Here is a 14947-nt window from a genome sequence, read left to right on the forward strand (position 1 = left end):
AATAACTCAAACTGCAGCCATCGGTGTTTGCAGGATAAAGTATAGAAGTGTGTGGTATGTGGGGCAGGGGTGTATTTTATATTTATGGGATATTAGGGATAAGTCTATGCTCCATGTTTGACAATCTAAATGTAAAGAATGGGTCAATTCCTTGAAACATACACAAACCAGCACTAACAAACAGAAGAATTAGTCATCAAAATAGGAATTTGTTGCTGTTTGTTTTTGCTCTTTTGGGAGCCCTGCCACCTACCTTCCAAATAAATCACACATGGAGGCTTATTCTCAATTATGAATGTCCAGCCTTAGCTTGGCTTATTTATAGCCAGCTTTTCCTAACTTTAATTAACTCATCTGTTTTTTGCATCTGGACTTTTCCCGTTTTCTTACTAATGTAAATCTTGCTCTTACTCTGTGGCTTGCTGTGTAGCTGGGTGGTTGGTCCCTGGAGTCCTACTCCTTCTCTAGTTACTTTTTTTTCTCCTCCCAGATTTCTCCTTCTATATATTCTCTCTGCTTTTCATTCCCACCTATCCTTTCTCCTGTCTCACTATTGGTCATTCAGCTCAATATTAGAGAATCAGATGTTTTAGACAGGCAAAGTAACACAGCTTCACAGAGTTAAGCAAATGCAACATAAACAAAAGTAACACACCTTAACATAATATTCTACAACAGGAATTTACCTGTTAAAGAGTTTGAATAGATTGATAACTTTCCAAACAATACACAAACCCAAGCCAGTATTAGAAATGCAAACTACATATTAATATCTCTCATGAACATTAAAAGGAAAAATAACTCAAAATTATTAACATATCAAATCTAACAATGTATTAAGAATAATTCAATGCCATGAGCGAAATAGTTTTATTCCAAGCATGTTAGGCCAGTAAAATTTCAATAATCATTCATTATAGTGTGTCAAATCAATAGGGAATAGACAAAAATCTTATGTTTATACATGTAGACACATATATGGGGTAGAAAATGCTGACATAAATCCTCAGGATTTCTGGAGAATCAGAAACAGCTACTAATACACACAAATAATAAGGACTTTCTGGGAATTTTAAATAAAAAAAGAAACTGATGAAAACACACAAAGAGAACTGAGGCACTTTTGAGGTTAGAGGAACAATCTCCATTATCAAGAACAACAACAAAATAAGGGGGTAAACTTTTCTAGCAGAATTATGGAATCCCTCAAGTAGATAGTGCCTTAGGTACAAGCTAATAATGAATCAAGGGGCTCCAAGTGTGCTGCTTCAGTAACTTGTCTGAGGGGCTGATGAGAATAGCATTTGTACCCAGAATGTACTGGCCAGGTAAATCCTGTGGAGATGATTAGGCTCAGGAGTTTCAAAGTTGAGCAACAGAATCAAACATATGAGGCAATGATTCCTGGGACTTCTACAAACAGCATGTAACTCCTCCATCAAATAAATAATAAAAATATTTCATCAGAAAGATAAGGCCACCAAAGTCATAGTTCCTCTTTGACATTCGAGTGACAAAGAGCTGGAGGTCCTTCAGAATGTACAGTCACTACCAGAAGAAAGGTATTTATTGCTTTGCCTGAGGAACTGGCACATACGTACTAATATTATTCATAAAAGTTCCACCTACATACAGAGCTGTAACCAAATACTTCTGGAAATTTATAAAACGGAAATGCTAAATTTTAAAGATTATAGAATGTCATGGAGACTCTCCCTGAGGTTAGAAGGGAAAAGGAGCCACCAGGTTCCCAAGAGAACTTATGAATTCTAACACTGGAATGTGAGCGGTTTCCTCATAGGCAGGGCAGGTGAACACAGGAAAGAAAGGCAGGTTTCAAACAGAAGAAAGCCCAGGTGGGGATACAAGTACGTTAGTGACAGGGACCTCAGAAGAAACCACATCTGTCCACACACCAATCTTGGGCCTTTGGACAGGACTGTGAGAGAATGCATTGCTAGTGTTTAAGACATCTAATTTATAGTTTGTTTTTTTTTTACTATGGTCCCTAGCAAATAAATATACATATCAAATGACAAAAGAGCCTGTGATTGTGGATTGCATAGAATTAATAGAGTGGTGAGAAAAGTTAGCTGTAAAATAGTTTTAATCAAGTTAACATGCTATGAATATCAGGTATTTTTATTAATATGATTACCAAGAAGTATGTGTGTTCTTTATAGAGCACATCTAATATCACAGCCAATTACAAGAAACCACAGAGCTTGGCCAGTAAAATCTTGCCAAAGGCCTTATTTTGGGGTTGGGGGTTAGATTCAAAGTATGAAATTCATTGTTAATCATAATAGATGGAATTTTTCAGCTAATTTAATAAAATATCTAATTCACACAAAGCAACAATTACAGCTAAATCCATGGGAATGAGGAAGAACAGCTGAAATCAAGGGACTCCAATAAATCACAAGTGAAGGCAATAAATGACAAAGCAAAAGGCAAACAGAATCCAAGAAAATGCCCTATTATTCTGAAGAAAGAAGAGTTGCAAAGCAGATGAGTGTCATTGTCTTGAGTCTTATAAGATTGTACCAACATAGCTTTGACATGTAAGAGCTGAGACTGATAAACACATACACAAAACAAAACAAACAACAACAAAAATAGATACTCAGTATAGTTAAGGAATTTGACATGCCTTTCTCCTAAGTAGGCAAAACAGGATAGTAAAGAGGAAGAGTGGATGAAATGGTTTGATTAGCTCTGTTTTTTCACTCATCTATGTATCTACCCATATTAGCAATGAACTAGGTGTGATCATTCCTTCATGCATTTTAAAGAAAATGTGTGTGTGTACATACAGATTCAACATATGATAATAGGGTCCTATAAAATCAAACGAAGTAGGGCAAAGGATTCAATCAATGGTATTGAAAAAATGGCTACTATGTGGGAAAAATATCTTAAGATTCTAATCTAACACCATTTTTTCTTTATGAGTGTCTTTTAACGAGAACATATGCAATGTTATGTCTGTCATGAAGCATTCCATTGATTTAATTACAGTTAATGCATACTGACCAGGAACTGTCAATCTACAAAGTAATTGAACGACATTTCTTACATTACACTAGAAATGTAAAACTTTTGGGATCACACTGGTCAACTTATTTCAATATCTAACACCATTTCTATGCAAGGAAAAAACAAGTAATTAGCTAAATCTACAACTCCAAATTATAGAATATTAAATGAGAACATTTTACTTTTTTATGTTGGGAAAGGGCTTGGTAAGTGAGATATCAAATCCAGAATCTATACAGAATATAAAGACTGGTAGAGTTCACCCACTAAAAAATGTAAAAGAAAAGTTTCTTTAGTTTCCAATATGTTAAACAGTTCTTTGAAGAAGTCTTACTCAGCCTGGGACCCAGACTTCTAAGCAAAGCTGATTTAGGTTATTTCTCAAGGTGACTTTGTACCTAGTCCATTTATAGTCAGGTGTAAGAAATACTTTCTTTTGCAAATTCCCACTTCTATGTCTTAACAATGTGACTTGATTTTAATTTCCAGGAGGAATGCTCTTCAGCTGGAGGTGACTTTTCTCTCTTTATGACACTGTGAAGGGGAAGTCTGTGCAGAAGGTCACATTAGATTAGCTCCCTCCTCTTGAGTGTCAACCTCTCTGCATTTGTGTAGTGCCCCACTGTCTTGTGTAATTTATAATTTATAGTGTTTTACAGCAATTTTTTCTCTAAGGTTTTTTTTTTCCTATTATCTGCAAGGGAAGATACACAGACTATTCTAGCATCTTTTTCTCTATGTCAGATGTCAAAGTATATCCTTGTTGTCAAATCCTATATACCCAATTTTACCAATCTGTTAATCTGGGCTCATGATTCTTGTCATGTGGTAGATGATGGGTGTGTGCACATACATTCACAGATTTATCCTATCCATATCCTGTGCATCTCTGTCAAACATTGGTTTAACAAAACATGCCAAATTAATACATGGGGCATTCATATTATACAGGGAGATTTGGGGGCAATTTACCCAAAAAAAGCAAAACAAACAAACAAACACACAAAAAACCCCACCACGTTGGATGTCCCATTTAGGACTGAGGACTCCATGGCCACTTATTCTCTGTGAGTCTATGTTAGTTAGCATCTATTGCACAGAGAAGATTATGAGATGAAGATTGAGAGACACGTGAATCTGTCATTATGAGAAGTTATCGTGGGTCATTAGAGTACTATATGCATTAGCAGAGGAATAGTAATAGGTTCTTTCATAGGACCTATGGCCTGTCTAGTCAGAGGTTCTTGGCCTAGATACTGTGCTAGCAGTGGGTTCTATATTGTGGAGTTGGCCTTACTTAAATCCAAGCAGAAAGTCGTTAATTATTTCCATGATATCTGTGCCAATATTACCCCAGTATGCATATCTTGCCAAAGAGGTCTTTATTGTAGCAAATTGGGTAAACATCTGGCTAAAAAAATATCTTCTAAAGCTCAGGAACCATTGTGAATGATGAGGTGGAAAGACTGTAAGATCCAGAGGTGGTGGATGACCACACACACACACACACACACACACACACACACACACACACACACACCAAACAAACAAACAAAAAAACAAAAAACCCCAAACAAACAATATTTTATGATCACAGCAGAACAGTTGCACATATGAATTCACAGTGATTGTGACAACACCCACAAGACCTATACAAGTTCAAGCCAGACAAAAATCTCAACATGGAGGGGTGTCCTGGGCATGAAGTCTCACCCCTAGCCAAGGAGATATTGGTAATTGATAACTGCTGGAGAGGGAGAGTCAGTTTTTTTAAGGTAAAACCTCTGGTAGATCTACCATGTGCCAATTGATAATCACATATCCAAGAGTATATTGGCAACAATAATTGAACTCCATAAATTAAACAAAAAGAATGATAATGCAATGATGGGTAGATATGGAAGAAGATATAGATCTGGGAAGAAATGGAAGAGAAGGTTAATATAATCAAAGCACAATGCATGCATTTCTCAAAGAATTAACCAAATAACAATAAAAACATCTTATCTCATTTTAACTATTGCTATAGCAATATTATTTGCATTGCAGTACAGAAATGTCCGCAACATAGCAATAGGTATATTGGTAACTACAGCCATGCTATATTACTTTTACTTATGCTTAAATTAGTGAGAATTGATGAATTTTATTGACCAATATAATCTGGCTTTCTTGCAGGTCTGTTTAAAGGGCAGATATCTGCTATGTATTTTCAGCCATTCCTATGTGTAACACGTTATGGGGCCATTTACACGTATCATTGTTTCCTCTCTTAAATGCTTACTAGTATTATTCCCCAAAGCTGGTTGTAATGAGCAGTGCCACACAGCTTGTGAAAGCAACAGATAGCAAGTTTAAGCAAGGATGAAAGAAAACTACTGGGTCTGAGAAGTCAATTAAAACCTACTTTTAAAAACAAGCCCTCTGAAAAGAGCACTGATAACAAATCTCCACAACTTTCATCATAACACAAAATTCACTTTCATCCTAAACAGCAATAATGAAAGTAATTTAAAACTCTGATATGTATGCTGACCTAGGTCTATCTCACATGAACTGTTGTCTATTTAATTTTGAATATACATTCCTTATAAATACAAGCATATTTTCAACTCAGCATATTTTCCTCTGAGCAGTTTTAGGGTTTTGTTGTTGTTCTTGTTTTTGTTTTTGTTTGTTTGTTTGCTTGCTTGCTTGCTTGTTTTTAATCTCTATTTCTCCTCACTTGTCTATCCCCATGACTGGAGATTTCTGCAGCAATACTGATAGTTGTAAAAAAGGGTTGGCTCCTTGTATCTACACAAGCCTATGGGAACAGTCAGGGCCTGTGGAAAAGAACATTTGCACAATCACTTTATAAATTATAGCCTTGCTGCACTAAATTCTAACCTAGTGCCTGATTAATATGTGAATATAAATCCAAGATGTATTTCTTCCATTACTAAGCAGACTTCCTCATTGTATTTCTTTGGGTCATCATTCATACTATCACCTTATATATAGTTGGTGAAGAGAGTTGTGAATTGTGAATTAGAAGCTCTCTGCCCATGGCTGGTGTCTCTAGTCCACATCTGGGTTTTAAGACACAAGATGAATTGGAATGAGTCTCATCCTTCTATTATTTTCTATTTTGAGGTTTATGAGGCTAGAGTGTCACCAAGAGCAGAGATCTGTTTGAACTAGTCGACAGTGGAAGCATTTAGAAGTCTGACTTTTCTCTAAGTAGTGGTCAACATGACATACTTTAGAAAGTCACTGAAGTCAGATCTCAGTTTGACAAAGAAGATGCCATCTTGTCTCTTGTCCTTCAAGCATTTATCCAATAGATGATTATATGAAGCTACTGAACAAATGAACTAAATGTGTTGTTTCATAGGAAACTAGGGAGAACACATATATTCATCACACCTTTCACCACTTTCGATACATTTTGCATTTGTAGGGACATAAGATTATTTGGCTTACCACTACATTTTTGTGAAATTTATGATATAAAGCAAATTTGTATTAAAAACTATAATATGTCATATACAAACTATACAAATCTTTTCCCAAAGAACTACATTTCAATAATTATTTACAGAATATAAAGGCAATTTTTTAGTAATGAGTATGTAAACATTAAATAGGCTTTGAAAACAGCTCTCTTAATATGAGAGATGGGAAGACACAAGAGTGAAGAGCAGGCAACAGAGCCAGCAGATGTGGGGACACTAAAGTTTATCACCCCATAATTTTGTGATATTGAGCAGATTCTGGAAGCTTCTTCTCCCTCATTGTCATCTATTATAACATACAAAAACACCACTGGATAAGGAATAGATTAATTAATTCATATAAAACTTTTAGTTTTGATTTGTAAAACAAGCTGATATTATTATGTTTTGTATTGTTCTTGTTTTTTCCCCAGGGCTACTCCTATTTTCCTGAAGGGGAAATCATTATCAGACTATATTGTATGAAAAAAATTTCAGTAAGTACATGCATATATGGAACTATCTCCCTGTACATTATAAACACATTTATTATAGGTCAATGAAGCTTAGAAAATGCACACACACAACCAAATTGATAAAGCAAGTACTCATCCAAAGTTTTCTCAGAAAAGTTAACTTCATCACCATGAAGAATACAGAAAGTTCATTGAGCAAGTCTCAGGGCTAATGATGTGCACAAGTAAACCCATGAAATTTTAACAGTCATCATAACAACAATATCCATGGCTTCTTGAATAAGAATATTTACATGCTAAGTGAATTTGGATTCTATAGGCTTTAATAGAAATTATTTAGGTCTATGAACTCAACTTTAAAATAAGAGCTATTTCAGAATGGCAGTGTAATTATTCTTAATTGTGAAATTAGACCTCTAATGTTCCATCCATATTTGTCAAGCCATCTGTCATCAAAAAAAGGAAGTTTTAATTTCCCCCCCTGAGCAACTATAAAAACCTATATATTGCACAAAACCTTATGAAACTAGGTTTTATTAAATTTTTCATATAGTACATTTTGATCATATTCTTCCATCCAACTCCTACCAGATCCTTTTTACCTCCCTAAACATGCACCTTCATGTTATTTTTCTCTTTCTCTCAAAAAAGAGAAGAATCAAAAGAAAAAAACCCAAACCCAGTAAGACAAAAACATGGCAAAACAATACAAAATGAAGTTTCTATGGATTACACAAAATGTTCCAAAGAGTATAAATTTTGAAATGTATGTATTAATTTCCTTTGATTTCATTATGATGAATTTGAAGAAATAAAGGTATTCACTTCTTTTTTTACTGACATTACATTTAAAATCTGAACAAGTCAGAGGCTAGGAATCAGAACTACTAAAGAACAATATTCTCAGGAAAAAGTAATTTGGCTTCCTTTAGGTCTCTTAGGCAATATGGATGAAAAGAAGACCACTATTATTTTAACAAGAGAATTAAATTTCATATGTGGGCATGTAGCTGAAAGACAGAAAGAAACTAACATGATTAAGTTCTTCTATATCAACTGCCAGAAAATAGACAATAATCAGTTAAATAGATACTAGTATTTTCCTATAATTTCTTATCTTTGTATCAAATCATGCTGATGGCTTTATAAACATTTTAATATTATTAATATTATTATCCACTTACTATAAAACAGTATTGAAGAGTTCCTAGTCCTTCAAAGTATTTGTTTTTATCAGACACCCTTCTACTTCAAAGGATAAAATAAGTCAGAGTAATTTGGTTTGTACTCTATAATTTAGCATGAAAATCATGTTTAATTTTACCTGAACTTATCAACTGTATAAATTTATATTGATTGCTTTAGTTTTATATGATGAATCTTATTAGCATGGTGATACAACTTAAGCTTGCTTTATTTGAAAATAATCTCAATACACTGGTGAAAAAATGTCCTATTTGCTATTTGTAGGAATTTTTTCCATAGCAGACCGATAGTCGATGTTAAATCACGCTAGGCAGTCTCTTGACATGTCTTCTGATATCATCTAACTTGTTCCTTTGAAATAGAGTGAATGCTAATGGCTCTCCCCAGTTCATATGTTGATTCTTACCATGGGAAATGTTATTAAGAAGTAGGACTTGTGGAGATCAACATCACCACATCACCACATAAAAATAACCATACTCCCAGGGTTTAGTGCTGGCCACAACCCTTCCAGTAGCTAACTACTCTGAGAGTTACTGGCTCAAGTAGAGAACGATCCAGGAATTAGACAAAGCAGGTCTCTCTGTATCTTTCTTTCTGTGTAGCATATGCTTGCACGTATGTGTGCATGAATGAACACACATGCATAGCAGCTTATTTGTCTCTCAATTCTCTCTTATATTTTTGGTTGTGAGCCTAGCCTTTAACGGCTGAGCCATCTCTCCAGCCCTCAATTCTCTCTTTTCAAGTGGGAAAGATGCTCTCAAAGATATCAAACAACCCCAAGCCTATCATACACCTTACAAGTTCAGAACTAGAAGAAACTTCACATGTCAAATCAAATAGAAAAGACAAGAAATACTCAACAAAAGTCACTGAATTAACCAACCTCACCAAGACAGTTCAGAGCAGAAGGGAGCACACTATCATCATATTATCATTATCATCATCACTATTGCCTGTCATGTTGACTGCCAATTCCTCCCCAATATTCTTTCTAAAATTACTTGAAGACTACCCAGAATACAGAAATAGTTTTTTTCTGTACTGCTGCCCTCTAATTAGTAAAACCATGAATCACCCCCACAGCAAGGAATCACAAATCAAGACTGAGACAAACATTTGTAATTTAGAGACTATTTATAGACGCATGATTAAGAGCTAGGTGCTATATAGCTGGGTACCACAAGCAGATGACTAACCAACTACTCACAACGGTATGGTTGGGCGTTTGTTCTGAACGGAGGAGGATAGAGAATCATGCTAATAAGTAAGTAAAATCTGCTTGCTTTTGTAAGCAACAAATCACCATGGAATCAGAAGACTTATACTGCAGGGTGGCCAGGAAGTTAGACTACATGGAATTTATTACAACCATAAGTTAGGATCCCAAATTACTGTATACTTTATGTAAAAAATCCACAGTATCAAGGTGTTGGACTGACTCACATGTCCCTCAACTGTTAGAATGGACTTTTATTTCTCCTGGTTTCCATTTGAAAATAGATACTCTCATAGAGTTGGGATAAGTACTCCATTTTCTTTGCATGCTTGAGAGACTCTGTTTGTCAGTGCTTAGTACTGATATGACTTCTCTTCTTTTGTTTTCTCTTTCAGGCTTCTTGGATAGACCACAGGTTGATAAGTAATGGATGCTAGAGTTTTTACATAAGATTTTCTGCTAATTGTGTAATCTAGAAGGAAAAGTTGCTAAGCATTTTTAGGTCTGGATTTCCTTACTTTAGAGCTTGAAAGAAATACCTCCCCCATTAGGTGAATGTTTGAACTAAAATTAATAGTACATACAATGTGTATAAAATATCTCCCAAAAGACAGGAAGCAGTTACAACAGTTGTCACCATTTTCCAGAGACAGTGTTTGAGTTAAAGGCAATAAAACCAGTCATGGTGGTCTAAACAATTAATTGCTATGTCATAACACTGGGAGTTGTATTCTAATACACACTTTTAATTAAAGGGAGAGCTCAAAATTGATTCATCCTGGTTAAAAAAAAACCTCATTAGTCTTTCATTAAACTAGAAACATAAATACTGTGACTTCTATTAAAGACTGATGTTTTATACTTGGGGCAGAGCTAAATTTAAAATTTCAAGGCTGCTTTACCTTTTTTGCTTGAGGTAGAGATTTCTCTATCATTACCTCTTATATCACATTTCTTCATTGTCTTTTGGCAAGTCCTTATTTGTAAAGTACATGTATAATCTACTCAGACTCCTTTATCTCCAGGTACTCTTTAAATAGCAGACACTGTAATTGAGTTCAGGTGGCAGTCATCAATGAGTTTAATCTTGACTCAGATGGAGATGAACGACACAGTACCTTATGCCCAAATCCCACAGCCCCAGGTAGAGATGAGAAATTAATGATGCCGCTCTCAGCAGCATGATTACAAAAGGGGGTGTTGGGTGAAACTTTAGTGATGAATATTTCCATGGACACAAATATATCTCATTCCATACCTTTAATATCCCCATAATCCAGGGATCCACCATGTAGAACCAGAAACGAACATTACACATTCCAAGACTTGCTGGGAAAAATTGAGAGGTAATGATTCTTGCAGTAGACCCTTCTTTGGAGACAGAAGAGTTGACATACAGGAAATGCCGACCACTACCTAGAACAGATTGAGAAATAATTTTGCTTTTCAGTGCAGCAATATATTTTACTGAGCAATACAGAATGTGTTTCAACCATGCACAAATATCACTATCACCTCAAATATTCTCCCTTTCCCACCCTCTCCCCCCTGCACACACACTTAAATAGAATTTATCTTTTATAAGTCATCTCAAAACAGCAATTAATTCTTCTGAAGAAAAAGATGTTGCTTTGGTCATGTGGTGGGTAGGATTTATTTTACATAGACTCAACTCTGTGTTGACTCTGAAGGTGTAGTACTTTCTTCCAACTCGTTCAAACCTGTCTGTTTCAAGCCATAGTATTTTGTATGTTATGCATAGTAAACAGGTACAGAGTGTGCACTGGGGAGTGATTGCACCTTATTTTCAGTTGATCTACACTAGAAAGAGTAGTAAGACCCGGCTACAGTTCCAGCAGAATGTGATTCTGAGAATCATTACATAGTTTGTTTGTTGATGCATGTATGAGTCTGTGGGGCGGTGGGGGCGGGGGGTTCTTGCCCTTGTAAGCATATGTGAAAGATACAGGTTAATCATATATGGATCCTTCTGTCACTCTCCACCTTACACATTAACACAAGGCTTCTCACTGAATTTGGAGTTTCTCCATTACACTAATCTTTCTGGCCAGCAAGCACTAGGGATCCTCATGTCTCCATGACCAATAGGTTACAGATACCTGCTACACAGTCTGGCTTTTAAATGAGTGCTGGGGACCTGAACTCAGGTCCTTGTGCTTGCACAATACTGGCTTTACTCACTTAGTCCCAAGCCCCATTATATTTTGTTCCACTGAGCTATAAATAAATAGTGTCTGTGCTCCTCAGATGCATTTGTTGGTCAAAGGTCTCTGTATTCAAGACAATTGGATTTGTTTTCTGTTTGACAACATTGTCAAAACTTAACAAGCTACTTTTCTCTTCCTCGCTTTTTCCAGGGTAGCAGATAAGTTACTTATATAGTTCCAAACAAGACTAATACATTATTTTCAACTTAACACAGTATTTCTTTGTGGCTTTTCAGTATTCAAGGATTAGCACCAATGCCCCCCTTCACTTCTGAGAGTAGAACTTCCTGCTCTCTTTTGTTGTTCCAAGTAACTTGGTCAGAGTGCTCCCTTTTTTATTTATCCTTTCAAAATTATCTCCTAGCTTTCCTTATTTTACTTCTTTTACATATTGCATTAATAGTTACTCATATTAAACACTTCCATTTTCTCCTTCCTTTGATTTTAAATAGCCTTTAATTTTTCTTAGATTAATTTTGTAGCTTTTTTCCCCTTCAAATGTTCAAAATTTTTCTTATGTATTACAATGTATTCAGTGAAACACACAGATTTTGATGCTCTGTTCTCTTTTGAGTTAAAATATATCAAGATATGTATTGCAACTTCCGTGACCCATGACTTATTTAGAAGCTATATTTGAATCTGTATGCGGTTGGGAGTTTTGTAATCATATTCCTATTGCTGAGTTCTTGCATTATAAGGAGAAATGTGGAAAAATTGGGAAAGACTTCAAAGACTTATCAATTTTAATCACTGGAAGAAATGGGGTTCTTCTTAAGTCAGGCAACCATATAAAGAAAGCAGAGAATACCTCTGATTTTATGTGAAATATCTGTTCTCCCTAAGGGAAGTTGTAGAATGTGTACTAATGCTGCTTATGAGTCTTTGTCTGAACTCCTAATGTTCTTTTGATGAGTGTCTTATCTTCAGTTTTAATCTGTCTTTATATTAAGCATAAATTCTGCACAGATAGTATTATGGTCTTTTTTTCCATACTGACAATGGCTTTCTTTTTGTACTATTGATGAATTTGTACTATTTATCTCTATTGATATAGCTATACTACTGATAAAGATATTTCAATATCTATAATAATTTTTAACATATTATACTCATTATTCTTTGTTTCTTTTTTCCTCCATTTATTATCTCTATTTTGTAGCTTTAATTAAAAATTTTATAGGGCTCAAATTTTCATTTTTCTGTATACTAGTTATATATCTTGTAAAAAGCACCTTTGCTAGTGAACGAACTTGAGCTTGAAAAATACATTACAATTAACTCTAGCATTCCTTCAAATGCCTGCATATCTCTTCATGGGTCACAAAGGGGAGTACTGTCCAACACCATACTCCCGTTTAAATCAATTCAACTTTCTTACATTGTTGAACATTTATCTTCCCCTGTGTCAGTTTAGTTTTAGTGAAATGGTTTATTTTGAGGTCAGACCTTCTTCAGAGAAGAATGTTCATGGGTGTTCCCATGACTGTATTCCCCTCCCCCTGTGAAAGCTGAGAGAACTCCTATTCTTCTATGTAAAAAGCTGGTGAGGATTTCAGAGTAGATGTTTCCCTAAGACTGCTCCTTTCTGAGTTTCATCTCCTGAAGGTTTCCATATTGAGCCCACACCAACTGGACAATCCCAGCTTGAATGTCCTACCCATTTGCCACAGAGATTCTGGCCCAAGGTTTTCTGTCTTAGCATTTGTGACCCTGTGTGCATTTGTTTGTCTCTTACAGAAGCAGCGGCTGTTCCTGTGACCTCGGCTCTCTAGTGGATCCATGAAATGTGAAGGCTTTTCAGCTGCACAGCTTGTTCATTGTTAAGAGGATGGGCAGTTTTCCTCAAACCTTCTGACATGCTGGGTAAGGACTGGAAATAACTTGCATCTATTTTTAAATGTTCCTTACTGAAAATCGCTCACGATGCTTTCTGAAGGCTTACTTTTTTTTTTTCATATCCATCAAGAAAAATCTCTAGCAAGGTAGGGTGGCACACACCTGCTATTTTAGCCTTGGGAGGTTGAAACAGGAGAATTATAACAATTTTGAGACCAGCCTTGGCTTCAGTGTGATCTTGTCTCAAAAATTCAAACCTATTAAATCTTGGGTCACAAGACAGAACAGAGAGACAACAGCACAATAAATAGATATGTATGAAGGGAAGGTGGCTAAGAGTGTTCAGAAGGAGATAGGAGAGGGCAGGGCAAGGGTGAGAGTAACCAAAATGCATTGTGTCAAAGTGTGACATTATCGGGGAATAAATTTGGCAAAAACAAAAGAACATCCATCATGAACAAATAAAAAATATAAAACTGCCACTGCAAATAAAACAACACACATACAAAAGCAAAACAAAACAAAAAGGAAGAAGAAAGAGCTAAGGGATATGACTCAAGAATCATCTTAATGAAGTTTCTTCAGGATAAATAGTGTAGGAGTTGAGACAACCTGGAAGTTGTCTTCCTTCCCAAAGTCCCCTGAAGGGCATCTCACATGCTGCTAGATTGGGAAAAATAACCAGAGTGTTTTCTTTAAGTCACAAGAAAATATTTCTAGATTTGAAAATATTTTGTTGCACCATTTGGAAACAAAAGTTTTATCTGGCTCACACAGCCAAGATATAACTTGAGCCCCCCCCCCCTAACTTTTGTAAAGGACAGTGGCTTATTCTTTGAAAATATACTTTAATTCCATGCTGTCTTTAATCAAACAGAAACATATAATCTGCCTCTCATCTTGTTGCCTCTTACATACATGAGGATTTCCTCTTACATACATGAGGAAATACATAAGGATTTCCAGCGCATTATAACCACATGGTCTTATCTTAGGTGTGAAGAAATAACTAGGTAATGTGTTTGGATAATGTAATCATAGGTTTTATAGTTTCGCTCCTAATTAGTATACATGCAAAATAGAAATGAATATACTTCAATTTCAAGCTTTTTCTGACCTAAGTTCTAACCTGACATTGACAGTCAACTATTTAGAGCCATAAGAAAAGTAGCAATTACATTCACTGATGCAAATGTAATCAAGTTTACAGATAGGAATTGAATTCTGATTTAAAACATTGCATTTCAGTGTATTTATTCTTTACCCTATACATAGAAGAGTCTATGTATGGAGCCATCCCATGGGTCTTGGACAATCTACTGGTAGCTATGTCCCCAATGGAGAGTGGTCCATCAATTGCCAATAGCTCTTCTGCTGTGCTTGAGAACTCCTAAGCCCCTCTTGCATTCATGCTAAAATTCTGACTGGCTTCCTCTTGTCATGTTGTGCAAGCAACCACAG

At 35.6% G+C, this 14947-nt stretch overlaps 1 protein-coding gene across 1 annotated transcript in view; it reads right to left on the minus strand.

Annotated features, from left to right (window-relative positions):
• Positions 1 to 14947, minus strand: part of Malrd1 (MAM and LDL receptor class A domain containing 1) — a 602817-nt gene that overhangs the window by 134545 nt on the left and 453325 nt on the right. Inside the window, exon 32 of the mRNA XM_076572692.1 lies at positions 10678 to 10835. Within this exon, the coding sequence (XP_076428807.1) occupies positions 10678 to 10835 (158 nt within the window). The remainder of the gene's footprint in view (positions 1 to 10677; positions 10836 to 14947) is intronic.

The sequence above is a fragment of the Peromyscus maniculatus genome, chromosome 5 (genome assembly GCF_049852395.1).
Source record: "Peromyscus maniculatus bairdii isolate BWxNUB_F1_BW_parent chromosome 5, HU_Pman_BW_mat_3.1, whole genome shotgun sequence".
Taxonomy (NCBI): domain Eukaryota; kingdom Metazoa; phylum Chordata; class Mammalia; order Rodentia; family Cricetidae; genus Peromyscus; species Peromyscus maniculatus.